Genomic DNA, 12,398 nt, shown 5'->3' with positions numbered 1-12,398 from the left:
GACATTTAAAATAAATTCAAGACTGCACTAGACAAACGTTTGGAGTGAATGGATGGGTGAAACAGGAATGATTTTTTTTTTTTGCTGATACTATATAATTTTGCTTTCTTGCATCATATGCTTGTTGTTTGTTTGTTATTTGGTTTTTAGTAGCATTAGCAACTAAGGCCATATTGCTCCGGGGATATGCGGTGGTCATTCCCTGACCTTTCCACATCCTCCGTATTTGGTGGTCACGGGCTCGAACCCCGGTCTAATCAAGAAGCGTGTGCTACGCACTGCTGCTCCTGCCCACCTGGCTACGGAGGCGCCTCCATCATATGCCTCTACTAATGCTAATGCATTGCACCGAATGAGACTCTCAATGAAACACACTATGCTGAAGCTCCAACAAGGCTGCATGAAAAAATTTTTGGGAAAAGTTGGTAATTGTGGAAGGATAGTTAGATGCTCCATTCAGAAAATTATCCACTTCACAACGTGGGTCTCTGTCACTGGTCCCACCCTGTTGTGATTTTTATTTTTTTTTATTTTCCTAAACTGAAAAGTGTACTCAAGGCAACCCATTTTTAATCCATTGAATAAATTTCAGAATAAAATGACTAAATTGTTAAAAAGGCTTACAGAAGATTACTTCCAGAAATGTTTCTGTGCTTGGAAGAAACATGGTATAAGGTGTGGAAGCCCAAGACTTGAAGAAGATCATTTTTAAGGTATGAAAAATTTGATTGTATTTATTTAATACAACAGTTATGTAATTTAATAGACACATGTTGTTTATTATTGACCAGTGACTTTTATTGTAAAGAATTTTCTCAGTTACTAATATATATGTATTTTTGTCTTTATGAAGATTGGATATATTAGCTACTAAATGGATATTTTTAAATAAAATATAATATTTCCTGATTCAAAATAAAACTGAATATTGTTTTTCTCTTTTACCTTCTCATCCTTCTGTCTTAAAAGGAGTGTTTCCTCTTGATTTTTCTTGAATGTTTCTTAGGAACTGAGGCAGCGGCACAGCAGCAGCAACAACAACAACAACAACAACAACAACAGCAGCAACAACAACAGCAGCAGCAGCAAGACCAACAAGTGGAACAAGGTATATTTTGAATATATGATGAATTTTATTATTTTGAACTGTTCTTTTGTTTAACCTTTACCACTAACAATTAGAAATGGGATACTGGTACTATAATACGTTTTATAATAGGCACTATAATGGTTAAGTTGACTTTATAATAACCAAAACACAAAATTTATAAGAACGTATAGTAATTTCGTAATTTGAATGGGTTCAAGGTTGGGAATACAAAAGATATTTGCGAAATTCAATGTAATTTCTGACGATTATAATTTTGAGAAGTACATATATGAGAAGATTGTTTTGAAGAAGGAATAAATAACGAAGAAGAGAAAAACACTTTGTGGTCAGTTAGGAGTTGAGACTGAGTTTTATTTATTTTTTTGAAAACTCCGAAAACAAACAGATAGCACTTAGTACTGTGCATATGTTGTAGGATATTGGGGGGGGGGGGATGTTGGTAACGTTGCTCTGCAGACTAAACATGGGTTTCACCACTTCAAGGCCCTGATTGACAAGCATTTTTCTAGTGATTAGGCAATTTCCCTGCCCCTCGACGTGGGCACCTGTACGTGGTGAGGGGACCTCCCAGTGACGCTGCTGGACTTCCAGACTAGCATCACTGGGATCCACAGCCCAGGTTCCAGGCTTATATCAATGGAATCCAGCGTGTTTGCCGTGTGCTGCGACCCGTGGAAATTCAGAAAGGGGGATCCTGGTGGTTGAGGGGGCCCAGCTTCAATACACCACTTTGGCCCCTGCTTCGACAAGACTTGAGGTCCTGGAAGGCCCGGCTAGGATCAATCGGCTAGTAGGCTCACCTGCGAGGGTCAACCTTGTCAATGCCAAGCCCCTACCCTCATGGTCCAAGGGACAGGATTCAGGCTGGCGGCGGTGCGGTAGGGTGTCTGGGTAGCCCTGGCGTTCCACTCCCAAGCGCATTTATTGCTGCCGGGTAGTGGGCGTCCCTTTGGGCTCTGTGGTTAGTGGGGAGCCCGGGCACTGAACCACTTCAAAACTTCATGAATCCTGATAAATATATTTCTTCAGGGGCCCAAACCCGGTCCCTATCTGAAAACAGAGACGGAGAGGCAGATAGCATTATTGCTACAAAGAGGCAGCGAACCGAACTACCATCAGAGCCTGTCCCAAGGTTCTTAATTATGCACTCCACGAATGAAACACCGATTGGTAAAATGTCACCCTTTTTTATACAAAAAGGGTTGGATGGGTTAGCAGGTTCACCCAAGTCAGTTAAGAGGCTCCGTTCTGGGGACCTCTTGATTGAAACAAAAAATGACAGGCAGTCTGAACATCTACTCTGAGTAACATCAATCGGAGGAATAACAGTGACACCACACAGAATGCTCAATTCATCGAGAGGTGTCATTTCGGAGTGGGACCTTCTCGACGTAACCAAGGAGGAAATCTGCTCTGAATTAAAACCACAGGGAGTTACTGCCGTCAAGAGAATTACTGTGCGAAGGGATGGAAAAATTTTTAAAACCAGGAGCGTTATCCTGACTTTTAACTCTCCTAAACCTCCTGACGAGATTAAAGCTGGATACATCAATTGTTCAGTGCGTCCATACGTTCCGAACACTTTACGGTGTTTTAAATGCCAGAAGTATGGACATTCTCAAATGGCCTGCCGTGGAGTCCTTGCATGCACTCGATGCGGTGCAAAGGACCACGAAACAACAGCATGTTCAGCCGCAAAACCCACCTGTATTAACTGTGAAGGCGAACACCCGGCCTACTCACGAGCATGCCAGAGGTGGAAAGAAGAAAAAGAAATTCAACGGCTGAAGGCAGAGCTAAATATATCATACCAGGAGCCAAGGAAATCAGTCAAACCCCTGAATATCAACAAACCTACCTACACCCAGAAGGTAGCATGGAGATGTTCCGTCGGAACTCAGACGGACATGACCATTCCTCCAAAGGAATCTTTCACTCCCATCACGCATTATCTCTTAAGTTCTCAAAAACCTGCACAGAAACCCAATCAGCTGCCACTCCTATATCAGTACCTCCTAATGCTCCACAAGTAACAAAGGTAATTATGAAAGAAAAGAATAAGAAAGGGGAAGTCTCCCCTACTACTCAAGAAAACATGGATGTCGAGCAGAAGGAGGCACCCGAAGATTCAGTCATGGAACTCTTTACGGAGGAAGAAATGGACACGGGACAGCGTCCATTCTTTCCCAAAAAAGATAAACCCAGGACTGATAAAAGTAAGCCCTCAGCACCTCGGAAGCCGCCTGATGGACCCACCAAGCCAAAATAATGGCTAAATTCCTACAATGGAATTGTCGTGGATTCCGGCGAAATATTGATGACATTAAGGCCCTCCTGCAAAAGCACGAGCCAGTTTGCTTTTGCTTGCAGGAGACATATCTAAAGGCAAATGATGAACCCACCATGCACAACATCACAATTTTTCGAAAGGATAGAATTGCGGATGGCTCTGTACATGGGGGAGTGGCTATCCTTGTGGGTAACCAGACCCCAGTGCAGCCCTTTCTGATTACAACTAGCATAGAAGCTGTTGCAATTCGCCTTAAGGTGGTGTTTTTATTAACGGTCTGCTCTATCTATTTGCCACCTCCGACTGACATCTCCCTGGAAGCCCTTGATGATCTTCTAACGCAGTTGCCTCCCCCTTTCTTACTTCTTGGGGATTTTAATGGACATAACACCCTGTGGGGTAGTGCTAACATCAATGGAAGGGGACAAGTCATAGAGCATATGCTAAATGACAATGACCTATCCCTTCTAAATACTGGAACAAATACCTTCTTCCACATGCCTACCCGTACGTTTTCTGCCATTGATCTCTCTATCTGCTCCCCTTCTCTACTCCCTTCACCCACTTGGGAATTGGAGGAGAATCCATACGAAAGTGATCACTTCCCTGTGATAACCTTGTTACACAGTGGGAGCCCGTGTCTTCCTTTTAGGTTACCACGGTGGAAGTTTGATCACGGTGACTGGAATGCCTTCCAACATCAGGCAAATTTCGACCTCAGTACAGTCAGTCGGGAGCCGATCAATGACGCAGTAAAGTACATCACAGAAATCATAGTCCAAGCAGCTGCTAATGCTGTCCCAAAAACATCTGCCCGGTTTCCACCATTTTCCAAACCTTGGTGGAATTCACAATGCACAACAGCAAAAAAGGCTCAAAACAAAGCGTGGGGGATATTTCGCCGATATCCTACCACGAACAACCTTATAGCCTTCAAACGTGCACGAGCCAAAGCACGCTACATCCGTCGTCAGAGTCAAAAGGAATCGTGGATCCGTTTTACATCATCTATTAACCAGTCTACCAACTCTAAGGTAGTCTGGGATAAAATCCGGAAAATGAAGGGGAAATATACATCCCACCCTTCTTCAGTCCTAGATTATAATGGGTGCACTATTGCAGATCCAACTGCAATAGCCAATGCTCTTGGGGAAACATTCTCTAACATCTCCGCAACATCCTCGCACTCCCCAGAGTTCCTGGTCCTGAAACATAAACTGGAAAAACAAGCACTTAATTTTAAGTCCAAGGGCCTCTATCCCTACAACGGGGCGTTCACTATAGAGGAACTGAAAAGAGCCCTCACGCTTTCCAAAGCAAGTGCCGTTGGACCAGATGGCATCCATTATGAAATGATTAAACATCTTTCACCAAAATCTATGGATTGTCTGCTCCTTCTGTATAACAGAATCTTTACTGAAGGGCAGTTTCCGGACTCCTGGCGAAAGGCAATCGTTCTTGCCTTTCCTAAGCCAGGTAAGGATCCAAAAGTCACCACCAATTATCGTCCTATTGCTCTGACTAGCTGTCTGTGCAAAATCCTGGAGAGAATGGTTAATTCTCGTTTAATATGGTATCTCGAATCAAATGACCTTCTCTCCAACATCCAGTGCGGCTTCCGAAGGAACCGGTCCACTTTGGACCATCTTATTAGATTGGAAGCATCCATCCGGGATGCTTTCCTAAAACGGGAACACTTGGTGTCGGTGTTCTTTGACATGGAGAAAGCGTATGACACAACTTGGAGATTTGGCATTTTAAAAGATTTACATAGCCTAGGCCTTAGAGGGCATCTCCCCTTTTTTATTCAAAACTTTTTAGCTAATCGATCGTTCCACGTTCGTGTGGGATCCTCACTCTCTCGCTCCTTTAGCCAAGAGGAGGGAGTACCACAAGGATCAGTATTAAGTGTCACGCTTTTCGCCATCAAGATAAATTCCATCACAGAACAACTTCCTCCAGCTGTAAACAGTGCCCTCTATGTTGATGACTTTAGCATTTTTTGTCAGTCGTGCAACATGAGGGTTATTGAAAGACAACTGCAGAAAGCCATTGATAGTCTGAATTCCTGGGCACTTGCTAATGGCTTCAGGTTCTCACCGGAAAAGACCGTTTGCGTACAATTTTGTCACAAGCGTAATCTTCATCCTGAACCTGAATTAAGGCTCAGACAAAATGCTATTCCAGTAGCAGAACACAAAATTCTTGGGACTCATATTCGATAAAAAACTGACCTTTTTGGATCATATTCGTCAACTCCGCACAAAGTGCACACGTGGGCTTAATATTCTCCGCTCGCTCTCCTCTACATCTTGGGGAGCAGACCGATGGACCCTTCTTTGGCTTTACCGTGCACTTGTGCGATCCAAACTAGATTATGGGTCCCAGGTATATTTCTCAGCCAGAGACAGTGGCTGGACCCCATCCATCATCAGGCCCTACGTATTGCTACTGGAGCGTATCGCACATCTCCTGTCCAGAGCTTATAATTTGAAGCAAACGAACCACTGTTATCGCTTCGACGTAAGCAGTTGTCTTTAAAGTATACTTTAAAACTGAAATCCCTGCCAGACCATCCTACGAGGCCCTTCGTTTTTGAACCACGATGGGAAAATTTATATAATACCCGTAAGACTGCCAATCGTCCTTTTGGTATTTGTCGCCAAGAGCTACTCAAAGAACTTAATATCAAGGTAGACAAGGTTGCCCAAACACCAAAGCAACCATTTCCACCCTGGCATGCTCATGTCCCAGCATGTGACTTGTCTCTTAGAAATTGGGGAAAGTCGGACACTCCATCATCTGTCTACCTGCAGCTTCATTCAGCACACCGAACTGAATATTCTGATTTCGCGCCAGTCTACACAGACGGTTCGAAGTCGGAATCATATGTGGGATCTGCTGCTGCCTTTACAGACAGCACTACATCGGAGCAGATTCCCTCTGAATGCAATATATTTACTGCAGAGCTGCATGCTATAGAGTTAGCCTTGGATCACATTAGTGAATGCCAATACCAACGGTTCATTTTATATTCCAATTCTCTCAGCGTGTTACAGGCTTTAATATCTGTGAGATATAATCCTCATCCAGTTCTATCTAGTATTCAGCACAAGATTCACTTCCTCCTTGGACGTGAATATGATATCCGCTTCTGCTGGATTCCCAGCCACATTGGGATTAGGGGAAATGATTTGGCTGACGCCGCAGCCAAATCAGCAATTCTCAATAATAACATATTATTGACATATATATAACATATCCCCTATACAGACTACAGGCAAATAATACACCAAAACATACACTCCCAATGGCAGGACTCGTGGAATAGACAGACTGGGAATAAACTATATTGTATAAAGCCTGTAATTGAACTGTGGCAGTCTAGTCTGCGTAGGAATCGTAAGGAGGAAGTAGTAGTTCTTGCCCGGACCCTCATAGGACATAGTCATTTGACTCATTCTTTTTTGCTGAGGGCTGATGACCCTCCTATGTGTGTGTCCTGTGGCACAATTTTAACTATCAGACACATTTTAATTGATTGTCCAGATTTTAGTAATATCCGTTTTACTGCTTTTAATCATCTGATTGAGCCATATGCACTCAGTCAGATTTTATCTGACAATGACAATGTGTCTGCTATTTTTAGATTTTTAAAATCAATAAATATTTTTGCTCGTTTATAAAACTTACCTTTTTCTTATACCTCTTGACATAAGTGTAAAGTGTGTTTAGGGTCAAACGGCACAAGGGGTTCCCCCCATCTCCACGTAGTTTACATTGTGGGTGAACCAGTTGACTGGAAAAGCCAGAGATTTAAAAGTGTATGGACTTTGTATATGTGTGATGCCTTGTACCGTTGTTCATCTGGTCATTTAGCCGCTGGGCCCCTACTGAGGCCCAACGTTGCCCCACTTATGCCCCGTGGGGGCAGACCAGGAACCCAGTAGTCTGTTTCACTCTGGCAGGTCCTGCCACTTAATTACCTGAGATTTCGGCGGCTAGGACCTAAAAAAAAAAAAAAAAAAAAAAAAAAAAAGAAATAAAAGGAAAGAAAGAAACGCATCGACGTAGGGGTAGAATCGCTTAGTTTTGCTAGGCCAAGTTGTGGGCGTAAGGTAATTTAGATATGTTAAGTTTTTGGTATGTAGGGCTTTCGCTAGTGTATAGATAGAGAGAGAGGGGGAGGCAGAAGGCTGGGGGGGAGAAAGACAGAAAGACAGAAATATGGGGCCAATAGAGTAGGCAGCCCCAGTTTTCAGTGGGACATGCCCATGTCCCACCAGAGTAGAAGATATAGGGTGGAGAAGAGGGGAGGACGAAAATGTCCCCCCCCCCAAGGAAGTAGGTATAAAGGTGAAGGGGGCTAGAGTGCCCTCTTCAGATCGCCATATGGCTATTGGCAGCTATTGTTTCAAGTTTCTTTACTCATGGGGCAAGCTCCGTCCTTGTGCTGGCTGGTGTCTTAATAGTGGTTGACATAGAGTGTAGAGTGTATTTAGTGTCAAGCGGCACCAGGGGTTTCCCCCTGGTGCCGCTCCTTTCATTGTAGGTGTGCCAGTTCACTGGAAAGGCCAGAGATTTAAAAGGTGCTCCGTTCCTTTCATTGTAGGTGTGCCAGTTCACTGGAAAGGCCAGAGATTTAAAAGTGTGTGGATATTGTATATGTATAGTGCTATGTACCATTGTTAGTGGTTGACATACAAAGTACAAAGTATGTTGAGCGTCAAACGGCACCAGGAATTTCTCCCATCTCCGCGAGTGTTCGCTTTATCGAGGGACAGTACTCTGTCAAGACCAGAGATTTAAAAGTGTGTGGATCATGTGTTGTGTAGTATGTTGTGCCCATTGTTCTTCTGGCCTATTGGCCGTCGAGCCCCTGATGAGACCCGACGTTGTCCGTACTATGCCAACGAGGAGGCTGGCCAGGTGTACCTTGAAATTTATTATACTCTGGCAGGTCCCGCCGCCTAATTTCCTGGGATTTCAGTGGCTGGGTCCTATAGGAGAAAAAAAAAAAAAAAAAGATAGATAATCGCGGTGGTATAATTGCAAAATCGCTATTAAGTTAGTATGTGGGGTTTGTTCCCCGAAATTACCATGGGATTGTACGCTAAAATGATAAGTTCTAGAGGCCTAATGGGGCGGGCAATAATTTTGGTGCTAATTTAAATTTGGATGCGTGGGGCTTTCGCAGTGTATAGTCAAAGAGAAGGGTAGGGAGACTGAAGGCTGGAGGAAGAAAGAGAAGTAAGGGGCCAATAGGGTAGATGGCCCCTGCAGTCAGTGGGGCATGCCCATGCCCCACCAGAGGGAAAGGGGGATGGCAAAGACAGGAGGAGGAGAAGATAGCGAACCATCCCCCTCCCCTGCCAAGGAATAGGAGTGAAAGCAGGCTGGTCAAGGTTGCCAGCCCAGATCGCCATATGGCTAGGTGGCAGCAATGTGCTGCAATCATTTCTCTGAGCCCTTGCATGGTAGTATCTGGGAAGGTTTCCATGGTTGTGTAGACATTCTGCTGGCCTGCACGGCATGGTTGTTTACTGCAGTGGTTGAGGCTGTGGGAGCGTCCTTCTCCTTGTGAAGAGGTCCTGGGCCAGCTGCGCAAATGCCTTGTATGTGTCAACTTCAGTTATGGCGAGGTCTTCTTGATTACGGAGGTTAAGCTGTGTTCTTGTAATGAACCTGCAATTGAGGTCCTCATATAGTGGGCAACTGTACATTAGGTGCTCCCACGTTTCTCGTTCACCACAGAGGCAGAACGGTGTATCACTCAGTCCAAATCCTTGTAGTTTGTCTCTAATGGGCCCGTGTCCTGTCAGCAGGTAGGTGGTGTAGAGTCCTGGTGAGAGCCACGGTGGATAATTCGGGTATACCAGCCGTATGTTGGGTAGAAATTTTCTAGTTATTGCACCTTTGCTGGAGGTCTCCCAGCGGGCCTGCCAAGTTTGTTGGAGGTAAGCGGAGAGACGGCTCCTTTCTACTTTGGGATCATTTGACAGATCTATGGTGTAGTCGAGGCATGTTGCCGTTCTGCCTTTAATCAGTTGATAGAGTAGCCCATGCTTAACAATCTCCAGGTCCAGAGGGAGGGATCCCGTTAGAGCCTGGAGTGCGTGGGTACTTACAGTGTTACATGCTCTCGAGATGGTTAAGAGTATGTGTCGCTGTGTAGTCTCCAGTTTTTTCTGGTTCACTGCAGTGGTAGCCTTGCGATACCATATTCCAGAAGCATATGTAATCGCTGGCAGGAAAATAGCTTTATAGTAGAGGCTGAGGGTTTTCCGCCTCAAACCCCATTCCTTGCGTGTGATTCACGCAAAAAGTGCGGAGTATCCTCTAATTTTCTTCCGTAAGTGCACTATATGTGGTGTAAAGCTCAGGTTTTTGTCTAGTACGACTCCAAGGTGCTTTAATTCGGTGGTAAGCTTGATTGTGTTACCTTGTATCTTGATTTGAGGGGGTCGTCTGGTGTCTAGGGCTCCTTTTAATAATATAGATCTTGTCTTCGAGGATGAGATCTTCAAGTTATTGTTGTTAGTCCAGTCCTCTAGAGTTTCTATTGCTCTGTTGGCGGTGTTCTCCAGTTGCGCCCTAGATCCCTCAGGCAGCATCAGAACCACATAGTGTGCATAGTGTTAGGGTCAGGCGCCACCTGTGATTTCTCACATCAGAACCACATAAGTAAGTGTGTAAGTAAGTGTAAGTGTTTTTAGGGTCAAGCGGCACCTGGGGTTCTTCCCATCTCCGCGTAGTTTACGTTGTGGTGTATTACAGTACACTGTAAATGCCAGAGATTTAAAAGTGTATGGATCTTGGATCGTGTAATGTCGTGTACCGTTGTTCTTCTGGCCATTTAGCCGCTGGACCCCTGTTGGGATCCAACGTTGCCCCACTTACGCCCCGTGGAGGCAGGCCAGGAACTCCGTATACTTAGTTTACTCTGGCAGGTCCTGCCGCTTAGTTTCCTGAGATTTCGGCGGCTAGGACCAAAAAAAAACTTTGGGTGGCATATTCCAATGGTCATCAAGAAAATAAAATAAAGTGATTTTTATTATTTGCGTTGACGTGGGGATATTATCGCTTTAATTTTTTAGGCCGAATGCTGGGCGTATGGCGGTTTTGATGTATTAATTTTGATGTGTGGGACTTCGCTAGCGTGAAGATAGAGGGGAAGGAGGCAGAAGACTGGGGGGAAAAGGCAGAAGTATGGAGCCAATAGAGAAGGCGGCCCCAGTTTCAGTGGGGCATGCCCATGCCCCACCAGAGAGGAAACAGGGTATGGCGAGAAGGGGGGACCGTGTGGCCGTCCCCTCCTCCCGGGGAGTTAGGAATTATAGGTGAAGAGGGCTAGAGTGCCCTCTTCAGGTCTCCAATATGGCCTTTGTCTCACGTCTGTTTCTCTTCATTGTCACTCATGGGGCAAGCCGCATCCTTGTGTTCCTCTTTCATTGGTTCAGCATCTTTCTCTGATGCATATTCCAATGGTCATCGATCATTGGTTGATATCCCCGTCCTTAGTTTCCCATATTCCTTGGTGTCCATATTTGGGTTCATTACTCCTGTTGGCCTTGGTGGATGGCTATTTGTAGTTTTCTTCTGGAGAAGACGTCCTGGGCAAAGCGACTAAAGGCCGCAAATTCTTCTGGTGTGTCCAGGAGATGGTGTTCCTGGGTGTTAGGGATGTATTTAATTTTCGTGATCATTTGACATCTGATGTCTTCGTATATTTCACACTGATGCATAACGTGATGCCATGTTTCTAGTTCGCCGCAGAGACAGTGTGATTCCTCGATTATGCCCATGGCATTTAATTTGGCCTTGAAAGGCCCGTGGCCGGTGAGTAGAAAAGTAGTGTTTAGGCCTGGGTACAGCCATGCGGGAGCCTTGGGATACAGCTTGGTTACTTGGGGAATAAATTTTTTTGTTACCGCTCCTTTTTCTCCGTCTGTCCATCTTCTCTGCCAAATTTGTACAAGGTGGTCCACTATTTTTTGTTTCTCGTTTTTCCTGTTATTGGTGATATCAATGGTAAGACTGTTGTAGGTGGTTTGGGTTCCTTTGGCTAGTAGATACATAAGTCCGCAGCGGGTTACCTCTAAATCCAAGGGTAGGGTCCCCGCAAGGACCTGTAGGGCAGTCGTACTAACCGTGTTACATGCTCTTGTTATTGTTAATAATATGTTGCGTTGGATCGTGCCCAGTATCCTTTTATTCACTGCTGTTTCTGCTTTCTTGTACCATATGGGAGATCCATATGTTATTATCGGGATGAAGATGGCTTTATAATACAGGGACAGGGTTCTCCTGTTTAGCCCCCAGTCCCTGCGTGTAACTCTGGCAACGAGCGCTGTGTATTTCTGCAGTTTCTCTTTTAGATAGATTAGGTGCGGTTTAAATGATAAGTTCTGATCGATGATCAGTCCCAGATATTTAATTTGCGTTGACGGTTTGATTGTTTGTCCTGCCAGCTTGATTTGTGGTGGTCTTCTGAGGTTTAACCTCCCTCTCAATAGTACTGAGTTCGTCTTCGTTGGCGAGATTGTTAAGGTGTGTAATTTTGGCCAGTTCTGCAAGGTTTCAAGGGCTTGGTTTCCAAGCGTTTCAAGGTTCTGTCTGGAATCCGCCGCGACCGTCAGTACGAGGTCGTCTGCGAAGGCCTGGGCCTCCAGCTCCCCCAGGTCCATGGTGAGGAACTCGTCAAACACTATATTCCACAGGAACGGCCCCAGGACAGATCCCTGAGGGCAGCCCCTGCGGACCGGCCAGGTCAACTTCTTGTACGGCGTTATTACTTGGACGTTTCTGTCCGAGAGATAAGTTTTGATGCTCCTGTACAAATTGCTTGGTGTTCTCGCTGCCCTGAGCCTGCAAAGGACGCTCGGCCACCAGAGGGTGTCGAACGCCCCAGCAAAGTCGACGGTTATGGCAAGGAAATATTTCTTGGTACACTGCATCGCTTTGATGATTATTCCTTGGACGGCATCTATGGTCGAA

General features: G+C 45.0%; 1 protein-coding gene across 4 annotated transcripts in view; it reads left to right on the top strand.

Annotated features, from left to right (window-relative positions):
* Window positions 1–12,398, top strand: part of Cadps (calcium-dependent secretion activator 1) — a 1,208,856-nt gene that overhangs the window by 707,215 nt on the left and 489,243 nt on the right. For 3 of the 4 annotated variants that reach the window (XM_090389907.1, XM_090389906.1, XM_090389905.1), the window contains one exon: window positions 1,007–1,108. The exons of the other annotated variant lie outside the window; for it this stretch is intronic. In XM_090389907.1, coding sequence (XP_090246033.1) covers window positions 1,007–1,108 — 102 coding nt within the window. The remainder of the gene's footprint in view (window positions 1–1,006; window positions 1,109–12,398) is intronic. 4 annotated transcript variants of the gene reach the window in all.

This window comes from Mastigoproctus giganteus, chromosome 2, assembly GCF_048544385.1.
Source record: "Mastigoproctus giganteus isolate SK-2022 chromosome 2, ASM4854438v1, whole genome shotgun sequence".
Classification (NCBI taxonomy): domain Eukaryota; kingdom Metazoa; phylum Arthropoda; class Arachnida; order Uropygi; family Thelyphonidae; genus Mastigoproctus; species Mastigoproctus giganteus.
This window is presented reverse-complemented; position numbering and strand designations above follow the sequence as displayed.